The 21,638-nt window shown below is 45.6% G+C and overlaps 1 protein-coding gene across 10 annotated transcripts in view; it reads left to right on the top strand.

Annotated features, from left to right (window-relative positions):
• The first annotated feature begins 1,099 nt into the window (after positions 1-1,099).
• Grip163 (gamma-tubulin complex component 6) overlaps positions 1,100-21,638 on the top strand; it is a 521,720-nt gene continuing 501,181 nt past the window's right edge. For 6 of the 10 annotated variants that reach the window (XR_011514995.1, XR_011514994.1, XM_070539800.1 and 3 more), the window contains exons 1-2: positions 1,100-1,657; positions 11,938-12,072. Coding sequence is in view for 8 of the 10 variants with exons in the window: in XM_070539800.1 (XP_070395901.1) it covers positions 1,513-1,657; positions 11,938-12,072 (280 nt within the window). In the remaining 2 variants the exon portion in view is untranslated. Of the gene's footprint in view, positions 1,658-2,437; positions 2,624-11,937; positions 12,073-21,638 lie in introns of all 10 variants that reach the window. The other 4 variants (XM_070539801.1, XM_070539802.1, XM_070539799.1 and 1 more) reach the window with 3 other exon arrangements.

Raw genomic sequence — 21,638 nt, 5'->3', positions numbered from 1 at the left:
ACCACTTATTTTAACTATTAAAAGTTGTCCGTGAATTTGCATCGTGAGTTCAAAAAGTGAATTACGCACACAGCTTCACTGCGTACGTATCTTAAGCACCACCGTTATGCTGCCGCCTTACCACGCAGGGAACCCAGCTGTACATTTTGAAAAGAGTTCCGTGACACGATTTAAGACCTGCAGTGCAGCACGCTTTAAAGCACTGTGATCATTTTTGCAAGCTTTCTACTGAGCTAGACATCCAACGACATTAAAAACAAGATATGCTCATGTACCTTTCCTTGAAACAGAATTTATCAACCTATTGCACATATCGGGCGGAGGAAGCTTACTCATGAATACTTTTACTATACTTTTACCAGATCATCTTCCTTTCACTATGGCACACAGCAGTAAATCCTAATGTCATCTACGACATTAGGCTGTCTGATGGTTGTCTGTAATCAACTAAAAGAAGCTAGATTATCCTATGAATCTTTTTAAACAATTTTTCCAGTCTCTTAACGAGCCTAGGAAAGGGAAATTTATGCCGTCGATCTAGCATTGCAGCGGCCACCTATGCTCGTTGTTTACATTTCTTGCACCGCTCATCCTCTTCTAGTTTCACAATTCAAACGCAAAGCATTCGCAAATATGTCTTCTTTTGTATATTTGTGAATTTATTCATTTACCGCCAATACAAGCGCTTTGTGCCTGCCGAAATGGCAAGACAAGCGCTGAACAGATCGCAGAAGCAGACGACAGCGAACAGGTTATAACTAGCGCCACTCTGCTCGTACGTTCTTTCCCTAGCGGCAAAATGGACGAACTAGACCAGGCGTGCTGGAGGAGGGAGATCTGTGCAAGTCTGGAGTTCAGTAGGTCGTGGACGCAAACATCTGGCTCGTCATTCGCCGGTTTGCCTGTCGCTAGGCAACGGAAGTAAGCCGCAAAGTTTAATTTAATTTATACGCAGATATTTTTAATTTTTCCGAGAAAAAATAAAACAATTTCTGTTAATCTTATTTTATATTCTTCTTTTTTTTCGATGCTCGCGACCCCAATTTGTCGATGTTAATACTATAGCGTGACGTGTTTCCTGTTTCCAATTTTCGCTGAGTGTCCGCTCTTGTTCAATCTATAGTGTACTAGAATTCTAGTACACTATAGTTCAATCCCTTTCTCTATGAGCGCGCCTTCTCCTGGCGCTGCGGTAGGCAGCGACGCCTTACAGTTGGCATCGCGTGTTATGGCTGCAGCAGCAGCGGTCATGTTCACTCACGACCAGCTTTATTACGTGTTCACTGGAAGTTCGGCAGTTGGTTTGTAGCTCTTTTAGTTCCCTCCGTGCTTGGATCGAATTTGAGCGAGTGACAGTTGGCGTCGTGTGTTATGGCTGTAGCGGGCTGTAATCAACTGTCATATTCACTGGAATCTCGGGATTAGCTTGTGGCTCTTGAGTTCCCTCCGTGCTTGGATCGAATTTCAGTGATCGAGCGCCGGCATCGCTTGCTGTAGCGTACATTGTGTGCGATGGAGGTGGATGTTCCCACTCTTGTCACCAAACTGTGCGCATTGGTGGCCGGTGGCGCTAAGTCGGACGTGCCCGTCAAGGAGCTGAGGAAGCTGGCCTTCTCCATTCTACTGAAGGTGGACCATAGGCCGGCGACATCGCCTGGTCAGTTATTGATATTCCGTCAAAGAACAGCGTTGTTGTTGCGCAATATAGATTTTTGTCGTCGATTGTTTATTGCCCGTGCTCTATGCTTTAGAATGGGTTTGCTGAATGAAACATCACCGCATGGCAGCCACGACTCGCCAAAGCTGTCTGGTAGAATAGTCGGCACTGTTCTGCTTTATTGTTGATCGGCTGTTGCACTGTAATTAGAAACACTTAACTGGCTATTGCGTGAAGGTCGTGGTATGCGGCTAAACCTTTTGTCATGTTTTCAACTACTTGTTATGCCAAACAGGTGTGTTAGACAGTGTAGCACCTTGACGTAAGCTGTTTATTGTCACTTCAACGCACAATAGCCTTTAAGTATGTGGCCCGAGGTCCATATTGCTTTGCGTTGATTTTCATTTAAATACCACTTTCATAGGAAATTTATTCTGATATATTGCACTGTGAAAAATTGTACGAAGTAGTGGTGCCATGTTTGTGAACTCTATGCCACCCATCTCTGGCGTAGCTTATGAGCCTGTCAAATTTACCACCATAGCTGCAGTGTAGTTTAGTTGAAATGTATACCTTTTGGTATCGAAGTTTGAATGTCATAACGGCACCGAAGTGCGCGCTGTTATGGCTGTACATTGTTCGCCAGGACCTGTTGGCAGCACACGCACATCTTCCCTCGCGTCGTCGCGCAAGCGTCGAGGGCCGGCGTAGACACGGGAGGGGCGCACTAACCCCCTCCCGCTTCTCTCTCGCCACGCGCGCATCTTTCCCTCGACACAGCACTCGGATGACTCCTGTGACGAAATCATGGACACCGCAAGCGTTCGCGCGACGACGAAGGCGGTGGTGAGGTGCCCCGTAAGATGCTGCCGCTGTGTGCCACACCAGAGAAGCAAAGTGCCGACGACGAGCCTGCGGCATCCTTGGCGACCCTCTCACCTGGTGCTGATTCTGCTGCAGAGCCAGGTGTGTGTGTTCCACGCTTCTGGAAGGGAGACCCACCTGACTGCAATCAGGCTCCCCCACCATCTGGAGTCCCCGCAAAAAATGCAGCTTCCCACATGCCTGCTGGCGTAGCCAACTAAACATCATCATCATCAGCCTCGTTACGCCCACTGCAGGGCAAAGGCCTCTCCCATATTTCTCCAACAACCCGGGTCATGTACTAATTGTGGCCATGCTGTCCCTGCAAACTACTTAATCTCATCCGCCCACCTAACTTTCTGCCGCCCCCTACTACGCTTCCCTTCCCTTGGAATCCAGTCCGTAACCCTTAATGACCATCGGTTATCTTCCCTCCTCATTACATGACCTGCCCATGCCCATTTCTTTTTCTTGATTTCAACGAAGATGTCATTAACTCGCGATTGTTCCTTCACCCAATCTGCTCTTTTCTTATCCCTTAACGTTACACCTATCATTCTTCTTTCCATAGCTCGTTGCGTCGTCCTCAATTTGACTAGAACCCTTTTCGTAAGCCTCCAGGTTTCTGACCCATACGTGAGTACTGGTAAGACACAGCTATTATAGACTTTTCTCTTGAGGAATAATGGCAACCTGCTGTTCATGATCTGAGAATGCCTGCCAAGCGCACCCCAGACCATTCTTATTCTTCTGATTATTTCCGTCTCATGATCCGGATCCGCCGTCACTACCTGCCCTAAGTAGATGTATTCCCTTACCACTTCCAGTGCCTCGTTACCTATTGTAAATTGCTGTTCTCTTCCGAGACTGTTAAACATTACTTTAGTTTTCTGCAGATTAATTTTTAGACCCACTCTTCCGCTTTGCCTCTCCAGGTCATTGAGCATGCATTGCAATTGGTCCCCTGAGTTACTAAGCAAGACAATATCATCAGCGAATCGCAAGTTACTAAGGTATTCTCCATTAACTTTTATCCCCAATTCTTCCCAATCCAGGTCTCTGAATACCTCCTGTAAACACGCTGTGAATAGCATTGGAGAGATTGTATCTCCCTGCCTGACGCCTTTCTTTATTGGGATTTTGTTGCTTTCCTTATGGAGGACTATGGTGGCTGTGGAGCCGCTATAGATATCTTTCAGTATTTTTACATACGGCTCATCTACACCCTGGTTCCGTAATGCCTCCATGACTGCTAAGGTTTCGACAGAATCAAACGCATTCTCGTAATCGATGAAAGCTATATATAGGGGTTGGTTATATTCCGCACATTTCTCTATCACCTGATTGATAGTGTGAATATGATCTATTGTTGAGTAGCCTTTACGGAATCCTGCCAGGTCCTTTGCTTGACAGAAGTCTAAGGTGTTCCTGATTCTATTTGCGATTACCTTAGTAAATAGTTTGTAGGCAACGGACAGTAAGCTGATCGGTCCATAATTTTTCAAGTCTTTAGCGTCCCCTTTCTTATGGATTAGGATTATGTTAGCGTTTTTCCAAGATTCTGGTGCGCTCGACGTCATGGGGCATTGTGTATACAGGGTGGCCAGTTTCTCTATAACAATCTGCCCACCATCCTTCAACAAAGCTGCTGTTACCTGATCCTCCCCAGCTGCCTTCCCCCTTTGCATATCTCCCAAGGCTTTCTTTACTTCTTCCGGCGTTACCTGTGGGATTTCGAATTCCTCTAGACTATTTTCTCTTCCATTATCATCGTGGGTGCCACTGGTACTGTATAAATCTTTATAGAACTCCTCAGCCACTTGAACTATCTCATCCATATTAGTAATGATATTGCTGGCTTTGTCTCTTAACGCATACTTCTGATTCTTGCCACTTCCTAGTTTCTTCTTCACTGTTTTTAGGCTTTCTCCGTTCCTGAGAGCATGTTCAATTCTATCCATATTATACTTCCTTATGTCAGCTGTCTTACGCTTGCTGATTAACTTCGAAAGTTCTGCCAGTTCTATTCTAGCTGTAGGGTTAGAGGCTTTCATACATTGGCGTTTCTTGATCAGATCTTTCGTCTCCTGCGATAGTTTACTGGTATCCTGCCTAACGGAGTTACCACCGACTTCCATTGCACACTCCTTAATGATGCCCACAATATTATCGTTCATTGCTTCAACACTAAGGTCCTCTTCCTGAGTTAAAGCCGAATACCTGTTCTGTAGCTTGATCTGGAATTCCTCTATTTTCCCTCTTACCGCTAACTCATTGATCGGCTTCTTATGTACCAGTTTCTTCCGTTCCCTTCTCAGGTCTAGGCTAATTCGAGTTCTTACCATCCTGTGGTCACTGCAGCACACCTTGCCAAGCACGTCCACATCTTGTATGATGCCAGGGTTAGCGCAGAGTATGAGGTCTATTTCATTTCTAGTCTCGCCGTTTGGGCTTCTCCACGTCCACTTTCGGCTATCCCGCTTGCAGAAGAAGGTATTTATTATCCTCATATTATTCTGTTCTGCAAACTCTACTAATAACTCTCCCCTGATATTCCTAGTGCCTATGCCATATTCCCCTACTGCCTTGTCTCCAGCCTGCTTCTTGCCTACCTTGGCATTAAAGTCGCCCATTAGTATAGTGTATTTAGTTTTCGCTCTACCCATCGCTGATTCCACGTCTTCATAGAAGCTTTCAACTTCCTGGTCATCATGACTGGATGTAGGGGCGTAGACCTGTACAATCTTCATTTTGTATCTCTTATTAAGTTTCACAACAAGACCTGCCACCCTCTCGTTAATGCTATAGAATTCCTGTATGTTACCAGCTATATTCTTATTAATCAGGAATCCGACGCCTAGTTCTCTTCTCTCCGCTAACACCCGGTAGCACAAGACGTGCCCGCTAAACAGCACACCCCTGAACGCACTGCTCTGGTACTCCTGCTCCTGGGTGCCCTCGTAACGACACCTAAGATGGTTTCACACTCGTCCAAGGACGCCAACGTCCAGCAGAGCAGTCTGTGTCGTTTCATCACACGCCAGGCCATTGCACAGGCCCTGTCTGTCCTACCTGGCGCCTTTGCAGTAAGGGTCAACACGAAGCTGAAAATTGTTGCGGCAGACACGGACATGCAGGAGTGACTGCAGGAGCTGCTGTCAATGGGCTCCATCTGTGGTGCGGCTGTTCGAGCGGGCCTTCCAGTGAACCGAAGCCAGTCCATGGGTTAGGTCCCCGGCATCTATGGGAAATACATGGACGATCAGCTGCTTGCTGCCATCGCCACCTCTGCCCATGTGCTCTCAGTCTCAAAGAATGGCAACTCACTGACAGTTGCCTTCGCAGCAAGCACACGTCCAACCCACCTCAAGATCTTCAAGCTGCCGTTCACAGTTCGCCTATCACGCCCACATCCTACACTGTGTACAAACTGTGGAAGGCTGGACCATGTTACTGCTGCCTGCCAGTGGCCAACCTGCTGTCTGCACTGCAGACAACAACATGTACTGCTCCAAAGGCCTGCTACCCCAACTGTAGCGCTAGCGACACTGGTGAAAATCCCAGATGCCGTCCATGGCAGGAGGTGTGAAAGGCTGCCACCATAAAGGCTACCACCAACAGTGCTTGTCTCTCGCCAACAGGCCTTCGCTGCTGGAAGAAGGAACCACCCCACCAGGCCAATCCCTGCACCGCACTGCAAGACAGCTCCCAAAAAGAGCTATGCAGATGTGGTAACGAGAAGCCACCCACCTCCGAGACATCGCAGCCCCCCCATTGGGAAACAACAGCTGCAAGCCCAGGTGTGGCTGCCCCCTCCTCCCTGCCACCCTCTGCTCCAACCACATCTGTGCTGGCACAACAGCTGGACCAGATGAAAGTTCTACTGCGGTCGGTTGCAGCGTTTCTCTCAGAAAACAACCCACTATGGGCTATCTGCCTTCAGGCAGGTGGACTGCCAAACACAAGTCCGTCATCATGGCTCACACCAGCAGGAACAGCCGCCCCCCCACTCTCCTCCACTGGAATGCATTCTCGTCGCAGTGGCGGCAAGGAGATCTATGGATGTATCTCCTGCAGAGTCACTATGGTGTACTTGCCCTGCAGGAGGTCAGTGTGACTGCTGGAGACCTGCACCTCCCAGAATAGATGGGATACTCCAGCACCACATCCTGTTCCCTACCTACTTGCACAGCTGCCCCTTGCCTGGAGAACAACCGTGCCCATGGCTTCCCACGCTGTGCTATCTACGTATGGTGTGAGCTGCAGCAAGCCGAGGTCAACATGGCTGACCTGACAGGAGGGCCCATGGAGTGCTGTGCTGTGACCACAAGGCTCCGAAGGGTGGGCATAACAGTGGCTTCCATTTACGTGCGACCCTGCCAACAATGGGACCTTTCAACACTCCTGCAGCTAGCCACATGTCTCGGCCACGACTTCCTCCATTGCGGCATTGTGAATGCACACCATACGGCCTGGGGATGCCGCAGATGCTGCGAACGAGAAAAGGACCTTGTGGAGGTGTTCCACAGCTTGGGCCTACAGGTGCTGAACAATGGATCATTTAACTATGTCCCAAGGGCAACGCACATGACCTGTACTGCCATCGATGTCAGCCTGTCAACGGAAGGAACCCACTATAGTTGGGCCACGCAGCCAGACTTCTGTGGCTCGGACCACCTCTCGGCAGGAGGAAAACGACCCAGTTCCAGGTAATGCAGCATAGCTGACTGGGGAGCCTTTAGGAACCAGCTCGTCTGCATACCAGAGGACCGGGACTTCTTTCTATACGTGGCTGAGGCAGTGCAAGCTGCAACCATCTGCTCACTCATGCCTAAAGACCAACCAGCTCCTGACCTTCGGCATCTGGACCTCTGTGTCGCCAGATGCCGGGTGAAAAGGCGAGCATTGAAATCACAGTTGCCAGAACATCGCATCAAGTGTAACTGCATTGATGGTGCCTGCTGACGAGATGCTAATTCCCTATGACAACAGAGCTGGCAGCATACCTTTCAACTCTTATTAGCCAGGCCAATGGCGGTCCAGAAGCATGGAGGCTTTTGTGGTCCCTGCTCTCCGGTCCAGGGGTATGACAGCTAGTGCTCTCAGTGGCCATCTGCATAAGCATCAACGAGGCATCCCTGGCAGAGCTCTCGGCGGACCAATTTGCAGCCCTCGAAACTGCGAGGTTGTATCAGACCCTTCATCTCCGAGGCAGCGTAGTGGCTTCCACCCAGCCTGGACATCCAGCCAGATTGCTGCCCTCTGCCATGACTCACTCCAGGTGCATGAGTTGGTATCTGCATTGGATGCCAACATTGGATTATGTTCCAGGTGCTATGAAACCTGGACAAGGGAGCCTGTTGTTGGTTTCTGGTGGCCTTGAACGATGTCTGGGGGCAGACCGGCTTGCTGCCGGAGACCTGGTTGACAGCGGTAGTGGTACCCATACGAAAGCCATGGCTATAAACTCCTACAGGCCAGTATCACTGACCTCTGTGGCCTGCAAGCTGATGGAGACCGTTGCACTAGAATGGCTAAACTGCATGGCAGGAGTGGTGGGCTTCCTTCCTGAGCAACAGACAGGCTTCCATCGCCACCGATGCAAGGCCCACTGAATCAAAGACGTGATCTTCACCTTGGAGGAGGCAAGAAGCAAGGGAGAGGTGGCCCTCCTCATCCTGTTAGATGTCCAGAGCGTGTTCAATGGACTGCCGCACAAGGTCATCAAGGCATGCATCAAGGCACACATGGTGAGAACAGCTGTTAACCGGCTTCTCTAGCGAGGGAGAAGCTGCACAGCATGATGGGCCCTCCTACTGTATTATAGTGCCACCACCTCGTTGTTTCTCTATGTGCCACCTTGGCAAACCGAACGCTGACCCGCAAGAAACGGCTAGCACTGGAGCAGAGGACAGCCATGAGAACACTTCTCGGACTACCATGCCAGTCACCGGTGGCTGGTACATTGGCGGAGGCCCAAGCCTGGTCCCTCTTGTTGCTTATGCTGTGGCAGGGGCATCTTCGCATAGACTGCCTGCACCATACTCCGAATGGCGATGCCTTGGTACGTAGACTGTGGAGTCGACCCTCCTCCTAGATTGACAGCATTTGCACACTATATGATGAGCTGGTAGGCCAGCCTCCCACAACAGTGACATCACCCATACCCCCCCAGCAGCCACTTGAGGTCCATCTCCAGTTGGAAGGAAAATGGAAAAAGAGGCCCCCACAATGAGCAAGAGCATGCAGTGCCTATTTATTATTTATTACAGAGTGGACTTCTCCCTGCAAGTGTTACTTATTGCCTGTAGCAATAAACAGAGTTAGAGTTGACACCGCTGATTGCCTTATTCGTTGAAACCCAACGTAGCTGCGATTACATGCGCTACGGGTTGGGGAGTACTACAGAACGACTGAGTTTGGCTAGATCCGGAACTTGCCTTCTGTCCTAGTCTCATGCAAAGTGTACCCCCACAGACCATAGTGGCTGCTTTAAGCTGTGCTAAGCATCTGCGGCTCTGGGTATTGTGGGTAAGGCAGTGATATTGGAAGGATAAACTGTTGTCATATTACGGTGCAAACACTACCACAGGTTGAAGTACGTTTTGCCAGCCTCATTTCTTATTAGTGGTTTTGAATAGCTGCTGACAATCAAAGTAATCTAATTTGAATGTTATGGGCAGCACATATCTTGCCAAATACAAAAGCTAAGTTGGTAGTTTATTGTCCATGATAAGTCACGCATGCAATGACATACTTCCTAAGGACCTAATCCCTCCTCTCACACAGTCCTCTGTGCTGGGCTCGTCCCATCCCTTTATCTTTACTGCGCCTCTGCTACTTGAGGCCCACTCTTCAGTCACTGCTCACACGTACTGATTGGTTGACTACACTGGATGGCACCACAATCTTGTGAAATGTGTATTTTACATAGCATAAACTAGGGAGAATATACTGTAAGAATTACAGAATGCCCTCCTAGGCCTCTTTTTAACATTAGCATCTGATTTTCTGTTTTCAACAGAATGTTGGCAGAACAGAACCGATTACTGACAAGTGTATTTCTCTTTCAGGAAACACTTGAAAGTGCAGTTGCCTCCCAGATTTGATGCCAGCATAAGAGTGAAACAGCACCAACTTTAGTTCCTAAAGTTTTGTGCATTCCTGCATATGAAACGTGCCTGTGCTGGTGCATAAAAATGATATGGTGTGGTTACAGTCAGTATGTATTTTGTAGTTAGTTCGGGTGCGGTGTGTTTGGTTGAAATGGAAAGCAAACAGTTATAGTATGCCACACTCCTTTGTCAAATCTTGGTTATAACTGAAACATGCTGGTGCTTAAGACCAGCAGAACCTGAAATTAATTTGTTTTCAGCAGCAAGATCATCAACATAGGATGCCAAGAAACATGTGGCCAACCTGCACGGTACATTTACATTAACTGTACTGATGCTATTCACTGTCTGCCTTCAGAGCATTTTTATGCATAAGATTGCGCAGTTACCAACTGTTTTCACTAACAAATGTTTTTGCAATGAAGCATATGAGCATTTGTTATTTTTCTAGGATTTTGTATTAAGGGGGTATAGTAGGGCAAATCAACCAAAAAACTGATTTTTTTATTTCATCAATAAAAAATAATACACACTGTGGGGAGCAAAACAGTGCAGCGGCGAGCGCGTAGGAGCGCTCTAAGCCATTCAAAAATGGCGCCAAAAAGCACGCCGCCTGGTATTTAAGCGTGACAGACGCGAGGGTTTGTTTACATGTTGTTTTCCGTCATTTTTTCAGTGTTTACATAATTATGTTTACTTCATGTTTACGTTTACGTAAACATGAACAAAGGCTTTGGGGAAGACACCAAAAAAGCCATAAAGTTTCTGTACTCTGCTGGTGCATTTTGAACGGTTGTAGTGAAGGTGCAAACATAAAAATGCGTTTTTCTCAAAATCACTTTTTTTCAAAATTTTCGGAACTTGATGTACCTTTTCTAAAAAACTATACAGCCCATTGCGCTGAAATTTTCCCAGAATATACTCACATCCCTTGCAAGTAATCTGAACCTAAATGTGTGAGAAAATGACTCAGTTATAACTAACAAAAAAAGAAAAGATTATTAGAAAGACCCTCCACGGTACGAGACGTGTGACGGCAATATTTTTTTTCTTGTGACGTAAATGTAACAAAGCATTTTTTAAAGGTTCCAGTTAAACCCACTATTATTCAGAATTATTGTGCGAAATTTCACGGTCATGCTGTTTTTTGTTTCTGAGAAAAGGTACATTTTATTTTCCATCATAGCTTAAAGTTCGGTTTTAGTACAGCATGATAGCATAGTTTATGTGCAAGATGCTATTCCATTACGTTTTGAATTTCCTTACATTGTGCACCCAAGTGATTTGATCTATTCGCCAAGCTTTGTGTGCGTGTCTCGAAACTGTGAGAGGCAGTGCAATGGAAGGTGGGAGTGCATAGCATTTGTACTTTCCATATCCACCAATCCACGGTGAAATCAGTACAAGCAGTACAGGCTGTCCACCATGGCTTCTGAGATATTCCACTCTCAGAGGCCATATGCTGTCGCCCCTATTTCTCAACTTTGCCGATAGTTGGCGCTGGCATCTTGGACATTTCTCTCGTTAGGCCTTGACGCATTCGGAGCAAGTAGCGATCTCGAAAACTCTACAAGGTTATCCATAGTATTCTGTTGTCGAAGCGGCCTGAGACTAAGTGAAAGCTCTTTACAGTCATTTGCTACAAGTAAACTGAATTCTACAAAACAATGCCAAATTCAGTTCAAAGCGGCCGGCCAGGACCGCCGCCATGTTTTACGTAATCTATGTAAGCCATGCAAAGATGGTAATGTTAAATTTCAGGAATAGCATGTGTACGCTAAATGCTATGGGTTGTTTAGCATTCTGTGCATGCGTATTTCTATCCTGCTATTCCGGTAAGCCTGCTATTACTCTAAACACGCTAAACTAAAACTATCTAATTACTGCCATGAAAAGAGACCGACCCACTATGTATAGGCATAACAGGGTGTAGTAATACCATGTAATGAAATTTGACATTGATCTTTTGCGTGAATGAGTCCTCACTGAGGGGAAGAGCATCTAAATCATCCTTCTAGAAGGCCTCCTCCCTTTTAAAAGAAATAATAATACGTACTGAAAAAAGGTAAAGAAGACTGAATTTATAATAAATTATTTCCTATGGATTTCCTTCTTTCATTTCATTCGAGATTTTATGTTCAGGCACAGGTACTGCTCTGTTCTTACACTTTTGTTTTGCTTATTTTAAAACTGCTGTTATGCAGCTTTCTGTCATGTCCCTTTGTTTGCAACTTGTACGCATTTTGCACCTTTATTATTTTTTTCCTCTCACATCAATAACATTGGTGTTTCTGGTTTTAGGTACGTGGGATGTACCCGTCGAAGACCGTGTCCTGGCCAAAGCATTTGCATTGCAGCTACAAGACAGGCATCGAGATGCAGTGCAGCTCAGGGCATGCATCACTCAGCTCAAAAAGGGTCATGAGCACTGTTCACGTGAGTGCTCATTTAGGTTTAGTCTCGTATTGCCCACAAAAAAGAAAAAGTTACAGTGATGTTTGACTTCGTGAACGAGGGTAATGCTCAAGTGCATGGGTGTCGTAACGCACATGACGCTATCGGCCCTCGGTGCGCCTTGACACATACACTGTCTGTATCACAGACTGTATTCAAAACAGGGCTACTATTCACTTACTATTTAAATTACCTAGCATGGTGTCACCATGCACAGGCAAACAGCAATGTCAGCACTCGATGACTGCGTACACTCACTGCCAAAATGCTGGCATGAGGAATCACGGCAGCAGCACCGAGCGAAGTGACCTTGGTGCTGTCTATCGCAAACTCAGCGGTGAGAACACAGTGCACGCAAAGCTACGAGCCGTCGGCCCACCTAAACTGTGCCCCCAAAGCAGATCGTTTTCAAAATAAAGCGGGCGCAACTGCGCGCGGCCGAAGCACAACGCCCCCGCTCCATCCCCTTCCACAGTGCCATGGTGCAACGCGCGCAACGGAATACAGTGCTCTTCCTCCCCTTGCGCATGCAAGGTTGAGCCGCCATCAGCTTTGGAAAAAGTGTCCACAAATATTGGCACTGGTAGGGAACAGGAAGATTTGCAAGAACGCTTACAGAGATGTTTTTTTGAACGGCTGCGTCAGCCGAGAAATGGCTTCCTCCTTTGTAAACTGGGTGAACCATGGTTCGCGCAATTCACACACACACACACATTCCTCTAGGTTGCGGCACTTTGCCCTGTGCTGAGGGTGCTCCTTCGTACTATCCCCGGCGCCTAATATTCTTTACCTCCAGGCGTGTTCCTCGTTCATTTGCGCAGACTCAGACAAACACTGCCGATTTGAAGAGCTGGCCAGTTACTCTTGCACATAAAAGAAAAAGAATTGGCAGAAATAATTTGTCGACTATGAATGTGCAAAAGGATTCTAAAAGGATGCTGACTTCACAACTTCTTCTTTTATTGCGTTAAATAAAGGTTGTGGACCTCAAAGCCCCATAAAATACCTGGCAAGCCTCGAAGCACCCTAAATACTGTAATTTACCAGTTTCAATTTTGTTTCTCATGAGGTGTGTGTTGTCATGTCATGACGTGAGTTAACTATATATTTTTTTCATTTTATGCGCTATTTTATGGTCACAAAGGTGGTCACGTAGGAGCAGGATGCTGTGACGCTTTGGAACTTGCTTTGGCTCGCTCAGTCTCCTGATGTGCTTTTACATTGGATCGTGGTATAATAGCCTAGCGCCTCTGTGTTAAATTTTTTGCAAGGTCTTATTTGATGAGCAGCAATGTAATCTTGCCTGCTGTCACATGCCTTTTTGCACCTGAAGGCAATAACACTGTGGCATGAGTAGTGCAGTTGTACAAGTCTCACTCCATATGTTTGACGTTGCAGTTGTTTTTATCTGGGACCCCTTGGATGTAACGCTGCATAAAATCACACTTTTTGTGCACCTTCATGCTTCCAGTATGCGACACACTATGTTTTGGTTGCGAGCACAAGTGGTGGGCCATGGCAGCTGGTTGCGGAAATGTGTCGCTCCACTCATTCACTGGTGTGGTAGCTTCGATGGGGTGGCCAGACGCGGGACCTTTGGCATGAGTCCTAACGGCCGGGGCGCGAAGTGCTACAAAGAAGAGCCAGACTGCTCGAGTCGGGGACCAGGCAAAGAATGACTTTATTCTAGCGAGGGGAAACGCACCAGGTATATTACAGCGTTTGGCACTGAGTGGCGCTCTGATGTAACCAATTCGAAACTGAAACTGGAAGCCGACACAGGATATTACATCACCTCTCCCTTGAGAGAAAAATGTGCCACTTGCTCTCCTTGCAACAAAAGCAAGTCATGAGTTAGAGAACACAGAAGTGTAAGTGTTACACAATGATTTTCCAGTGTAAGTTTTGGACATGTTATCATCTACACATTTTAGTTGGCGTTAGCCAAATGGAAAAATAATCGCAGTGGAAATGCTGCTCACTACATGCCATGTTATCAACTTGAACTGAATTGACTAAAAAGTACATGTTAGCACTGTAACACGTGTGTTTGGTGATGACATCTTTATAGAACAGAAAATTCAGGTACATGTACCTATCGGACTTTTTTTTTCTAAGCGGACATCCTTGGCTTCCCCATTTTAGGAGAAACACACAACATGGAGTCTGAAAATGAACACTACAGTTCTGAAGAGTACTTGTCTTGGGAAGACAAAGACAAGATGCACATTTGCACATACAGATCACATGATAAAATTCACTGAATACAAGCAAATGCAAACATCCGTATGCCCCCGTGGACAACCCTGATGGGTGGCTCATTGCTCTGAGCCTAACTCAGAGACAGCTCTGTGGCTGTCATGGATTGAAAATTGTCCGTATAAAGCACTTTACACTCCCAAAATGTTGGGACCGTCGTGAGGATGCTAAAGACCTCAGTAATGTTCAAAAATTTTTCGGCATGAAAGACAAATTCGTATGACGATCAGTACCATAGTGATGATGTGTGTACTGCTCGTTTACACTACAAGAAATGTAAGGTATCCCTTATACCAGTAATAACTGAAAGAAAAGGTGGGAAACCATCAAGAAATGGGTAGTCACTGGAATGACTCCTTTCAGTTAAGGTTTCAAGAAAATCCTGTCGTGCAGGGCATTTCACAAGTTTAGATGCATTCCAACGTTTGCCATTTTCAAGCTTGAAAGTATATTGCGACCTACCCTACGGTAAACCTTAAATGGATCCGAGTATTTAGGATCGGACGTTCTCAAGTTACGTACTCGGACAAGATCTGGATGAAATTAAGGGCATTTTGTTGCGCGACGCCGGTCCACGTACGTCTTAACACTTTTGGCGTAAGAGCTGAATTCACTTGCAACCACTTCTTTAATAGTCTGGAAGCTGTATTCAGGATCCTGATCTCACACAAATGGTTGTCCTTGCTTTAGCAGTTTCCTAAGCCGTTCTACTAATTCAGCGTACTGTGGGATCAGTTTAGCGTAGTATCTCGTGAGACCAAGAAATGATTGCAGAGACTTGTCAGTTGGCTGCGGTGCATCAACACTTGACTTCACTTTGTTTTCCCGAGGCGAAATGCCGTTTGTACTGAACCTATGTCCAAGAAAAGTGAGCTGTGGGACACTGTATACACACTTTGCATTTAACTCCATGCCAGCAGCTGAGATTCCGGAAAGTGCAGTTTGCAGATTTTTATCATGCTCAGCTTGTGTGCGGCCCCAAATCAAAACATCACTTAGGCAGCGCAAGGTACCTGTACAATTTTTTAAAACAGATGAAATTATCTGCTAAACAGCGGAAGGCACAGTGCCAATTGAAACACAAATGCTTGATGCGAAAGAGACCGTCTTGAGTGATGAAAGTAGCAAGCTCACAGCTTTTCTCACACAATACAACCTGATGATAAGCGGACTGTCAGTCCAGCTTACTGAACATAGTAGCACCAGCAAGTCGATGCAACAGTTCGTCAGCCTGCGGTAGTGGAAAGGCATCGATGACGATAGCCTTGTTGGGTTCTCTAAGATATACGCAAAGTTGAATGGAATTGTCTTTCTTCCGAACCACGACGAGCGGAGAAATCCACTCAGACGCTGTGACTCGTACGATGATATCAGCTTATTCCAGCCATTGCAGCTCGGCGAAGACTTGCTCACGGAGAACCAGAGCTGGAGGACGCAGTTTCGCTGACACTGGTTGGACTGAAGCTCGGAGACGAACGTCGTGGATAAAGCCCTTTACAAGTCCCAATTGTGCTGAGAACAGATGGGCAAACTCTGTGTGAGCATTGTGTGGAAGAGACGGAAGCTGAACTGTTGGGTCAGCTGGAACTCCTGACACTTGTTGACATGTGAGTGAAGGTCCTTGAATATCAATGCTCAAAGCTTGAATGGTGTCTTAAGCCCAGGAGAGAAGTGCCTTGGTTCGTGACGTGAAATGTCACTACTGCAGCCTTGTTGCGGCACTTGACGAGCACGGAGAAATGTCCTGAATGCAGGATTTCTTGCGAATAATTATTGAGTCAAAGACTCGAAGGAGATAAGAGAAAACCCTTGAAGTGTTATTCCAACAGGGAGTTGTTCATCAGTGACATCGTAGCTCCTTTATCCACAAGCAACTTGAGTGTAGTATTCGCCATGATGACTTCGGCGTAAATTGTTGCCGGAACGAAATTCGGTGCTTGAATTGTAAGCACAGACGGGACTGTAGTGGCTGATTCTGTATCAATGGTAGCGGAAACAAGCTGCATTCTAGCAGGACTGTTGATGTACAATCTTTATTGTGCATAAAGAAAACAAAGTACATATAGCAGGCCTACCAATGCCTCAGAGGGCTTGACTGGCAGTGCCTGACAGTCAGGTCACAGAAAATTGCACAGGGTTAATAGCGGAGGTATCTATTAGTGGGGTCACAGCAAAATGTTGAACAGTTATACAAAATGTTACATTAAACATAAATAATTTTAAGTAGTTTCTTAATCTCACGTCTTGTGTTTGCTTCTAGCAGGTGTTGGCAATTTATTAAATATGGCTGGAACATAGTATTGCCGTGTTCTTTTTTCGTACTTTGTCGCAGTCCTGGGGATGACGTAGGGTTCCTTTGGTTTTAAGGAGCGGACAGGCATATATCGTGTTTTAAAATCATTATTCCAGAAGTGTTTAATTACAACACTTTCGACAATCAGGGAAGTGCTTTGGACACAAATCGTAAGCCACTGTTGACAGCAGTGAACGTAAAATTGAATTAATTCTTGAGCTCCACCTAAGAGTACAATGGCGATATACATTCAAGCCATAACGTAGCACACTGTAGACTAAACCATGGACAATAATTTTTCGAACGGAGATTGGCATAAGACATCGTATGTTGTATGATACACAGGAGACCACGCGCAACCTTTTACAGACGTGGGATAATTGCGAGTTCCATAAAAGATCACAGTCAAAAAGCAATCCAAGATACTTAACAGAAGATGCATTTTCAGCAGGTTGACATGTACATTCATAACAGTCTGATGTGTGTAAGAATAATGATGTCGTAGGCAGGATTTTTTTCATAGGGTTATTGAAACAGACAAGTCGTGTTTTACAAGGGTTGGCGCTTATTAAATTAGCTGCAAACCAGTCCATAGCTTTAGTTGCCTCATTCTGTAAGGAGCTGATTGCATCATAGTAATTAGTTGGACAGGATACAAGAACAGTATCATTGGCCTATTGATATATATACCGTAATTACTTACTACACTGGACAAATCATTCACATAAACGTTAAAAAGCAGGGGGCTTAATATTGAGCCCTGAGGGACTCCAGAATGAATACTGGTAAAAACACTTAAACTATTTCCCACCTTTACACATTGTCATCTATCCTGCAGAAAGTTAGTTAATAAATTCAAGAATGATCCACGAAGGCCTAGGAGAGACAGTTTCTGTAACAAAATGTCATGACAAACACTGTCAAATGCCTTAGAGGCATCCATAAAGAGGGCACATACTACCCGGTTACGGTCTAGTGTTAAGTTTAAAAGATCAGAGAAAGCTTCTGACAGTGTTTGTGTACCCTTCCCCTGTACAAATCCATAGTGATGTGATGATAATATACTATGCTTATCTAGAAACTGTGTTACCGTAAGAGCCACATGTTTTTCTAATATTTCAGCTATACAGGGAGGTATCGAAATAGGTCTGTAATTTTTTATACTATTGCGTGCACCTTGCTTATGAAGCGCGATTACAATTGCGTTTCATATCAACTGGAATCGCACCACCATCCAAAACAAAGTTTAAAAGAGATAGCAATACATGTTTAATTGCGTCAAAATTTCTCTGGAGTTCACTGACAGAGATTTTGTCGAAGCCAGGTGATTTGTTCGTCTTAAGATTGCAGACAATGGACCTTAATTCTTGAAGCGATAGTAAAGGAAGATATGCGGAATCTAGCAAGCTATCTGTTAAAGTACACACGAATGGTCGCCGTGTCCTCGATCTTGAGACACTTAAAAAGAACTGATTAAATAAGTTTGCCAAAGTTTCGTCGTCTGCAGAAAAATAAGACGAAAGGCGCTGTTTAGGCTTTTAAATGTTGCCGCCTCTAAGATTATTGATTAGGGACCATGTTTATTTTATGTCAGATCAAGCGTCTTCAAATTTCTTTCTAAAATAAACGCGCTTCGCAAGTTTGAGCATTGCATTCACCTTGTTTCTGGCACATTTATATCTTAAGCGCGCGTCATTGCAGTTTGACGACCGCTTGGCCTTAGTCCACAAGTCTTTTTCCTTTATAGCTGCTGGGATTTCGCTTGTCATCCATTTCTGGCTCAGGTTACGTTGCCTGATTTTGACAATGCGTATTGCTGCCTGCCTAAAATCGTCAAACTCAGCTACAAACTCACGGTACATGTTTTCCTGTGACACAGTACATAAAAAATTATCCCAGTCATTTTTCTGGACTGGTTTATCGAAAAGCCTTGGATCAATTATACAAATTTGTTTGATAGAGTTAATAGCCTCTAATAACAAAGGATTCACAGACTGTTTCAGTGAACAGCAGATGAAGTAGGGGTCAGAAAGCTTAACCTGTGCAATAGTAGATTTTACTTCCAGATTCTGGGCTCTAACATTTACATGATCAATGCAAGATGAAACAAGACCTTAAGATAGGAATTCCTCGCGAGTTGCTGCATGGATTGTCATTTCAATTCCTCATTTAGATAGTGTATCTAAATAATCAGCAACTATTCCTACTGCTGGACGTATCGTATCTATATTAATGTCACCTGTGAGGCAAATACATTCATCGGTTCTTAGACGTGATAACGCAGAGTCGAGCTCTCCAAAAAAAAAGACGCCTGTTACCACATGGGGGACGATATACACAAAGCAAGGACAATGAAAATCGAGGATTTGATAAGCGTAGAGTAACAGTTTCGGCATGGTCGAAAGGGAACTTGAGTTCGGAGAGTGACCAAGTGTTTTTTACAAAGACAGCCACGCCTCCACCCTTCCGGACTGGACGAAAAAAGGAGAATGACTGATAGCCCGGTAATGCGAAACTAGAAAATAGACCTGGCGAGATATTTATCTCGGTGAGTACGATGACATTAAAAACAGTGGAACAGAAGATAGAATGGCTACTAAATGGTCCCAGTGCTTACGAATGCTTCTGATGTTTACGTGAGTAACATGGAAAGCGTCATTACCCGGATAACAAAAAAACCGAGAAACTTCTAAAAGGTCATTGCAAACCTTGAAAGTACTACCCATGACTAGATAAGCCTCTCAATGTCCAATTTTCTATTAATTCAAACGAGTGGATCACCATCTGCTTTCCTTGCAAACACCTTGCCATTTCTTGTCCAGACGTACTTGAAGCACATTTCCTTTGCTTTAGTGCAAGCTAGCCAGAACAGTTCACGATTAACCCGTGTGAGGTTGTTATAGAAATACAACCATGGAAAATCATTCTGAACTAATTGTGGCAAGTTTTTACGTGATCAAAGCCATTGTTCCTTCGCTTCAACCGAGCACATCTGGACAAGAATGGCTGGTGCAGTATTGTCCCTACAGGGTAGACGGTGGATAGCAGAGACTTGAGTTGCTGCAAAGTTAGGTACCTCAAGTTGTTGCGCAAGATGACTGAGGAAGGATTGCAAGTGCTCCTTTGGCTTGCTGGGATGCCTGTGGATCTCGAAATTTTTTCTCCTACTGTACTGCTCCATTTCATTCATTTGCTCACTTATTTTGTCAATCAGGTCTGACTTGAACTCGACAGTAGAAGACAGCGAGTCAACCTTGGAACGTAATTCCGCCACTTCCGTCTAATTTTTGTTGACTGTCTCCAATGCTGAGTCATATTTTGTGGAAAGAAATTCTATTGAAGTCTGCACTTCCTGTATCGCGTTCTCGATCTTTCCAACCGAGTCCTTAATTGTAAGAAGTTCCTGTACCTTCGTGGCGAGTATTTCTACACTAGATGCAAGTCGGTCTAATTTTTCATTTACAGCAGTAAATTGCTGTGGAAACGATTCTTCTTTTGCTGTCTGTGTCAAGTCTCCTTGTGTGCTTTTTTCCGGTCGGCATGTTTGGCACAGCCAGGTTTTGCGTTTAACTGTACTCATTTTTGCGTAGCTGTTTTCAACTACTGTAGAGCATCGTTTTTTAAGGTAGAAACCTTCTTGGCAAGCCGAACATGTTAAAAATTTCGCACCCAAAGGTAACGGCTTAGAGCAAGCAGCACAATCAGAAGGCAGTTCTGTGCAGTCAGCGGCAAAAAATTACAATGATAAAATAAGTAACAGCAAAAGGCTCACCTGCCGAAAGGCATGAAATTATTAGCTCCGGGTACGTATTTGCCGCTGACTGCAAAGAAGCCGAGCGATGCTGTTCCTTAAGTAGGCATTCCCAAGCATCTGGGGTGCAGGCTAGGTGATGTGCCGACGAGAGGGTGACAGCTTGCGGATGAAAATTGCAGACAGAAACCCACTGTCTGCGCAGAGCCTGCGCAGATCCAGGTTCACCGATGCCAGCGGCTGCACTGCCCGTGTCTCAGTGAAGCGTCCGATGACCGCATGCAGTACCTGCCGAAAGGCATGAAGTGGTTAGCTCCGGGAACGTATTTGCTGCTGACTGCCGTTCGGTTCCTCAAACGGCAAACTGAAGCATAATGTCCCACTTTTCCGCACGCACAGCAGGAAACGTGCTTGGCCGGACAGCTTGGATCGGATGCGATGTGGTGAGGTGAACCACATTGGTAGCAAAGGACTGCAATGTCTAGACTGGCTTCGCGAAGTTCGGGCTGGGCACCTTGTTGACTTGAACGAAAAAACCAGTCAAAAACACAAAAGGACAAGAGGAGAAGTTCACACCACAACGACTGGACTATCAACTGAGGTTTATTAGAATCGGTGTAGTCCCAGCAAGGCCAGCAAAGCATGCGCAACTGCATCATCACTAATCACATAGCATGAAAAGACAAGAAACGTTTCTATCGGGACCGACTCAGAAATTCAAATTCTTTTTCATGTAAGCGCACCGAGGTTGTACTAACGCAGTCATCACCTAATAAACTGATGTAGTACACTTCCAAGATTTCTCGCTCTTCTGTCGTTGTGGTGTGAACTTCTCCTCTTGTCCTTTGTGTTTTTGACTGGTTTTTTCGTTCAAGTATGTATCAACTGGCCCAGATTTCAACCCTTCTGCAAAACCTTGTTGACTGGCATCCCTAGGTTGCGATTTTCCACCATGCTGTTGAGCACCATCTTGGAACCGCCGGGTCGAGCTAGAAGGGTGGTGGGGACCACCATCTTGCACGTCCGGATGAGAAAGGTGATGGCTGTCGATGCCATCTTGATGTTGCATCGAGACGCGCTGAACAGACGAGTTGTTGAAAACTTGAAGTTCTTTGTAAACTTGCTGTACGCTTCGTCCGATTTCCTGGGCTTTCTTGAGCGTGAGGGACGATCCTTCATAGAAACCCTTCTTGTATTCTTGCTGATGCGATGCCTTGCGAAATTTGGTCGCGAGGGGACTCGTCA

Source organism: Dermacentor albipictus, chromosome 6 (assembly GCF_038994185.2).
Source record: "Dermacentor albipictus isolate Rhodes 1998 colony chromosome 6, USDA_Dalb.pri_finalv2, whole genome shotgun sequence".
NCBI lineage: Eukaryota > Metazoa > Arthropoda > Arachnida > Ixodida > Ixodidae > Dermacentor > Dermacentor albipictus.
The sequence above is the reverse complement of the archived record's forward strand: the minus strand, read 5'-3'. Positions and strand labels throughout refer to the sequence as shown.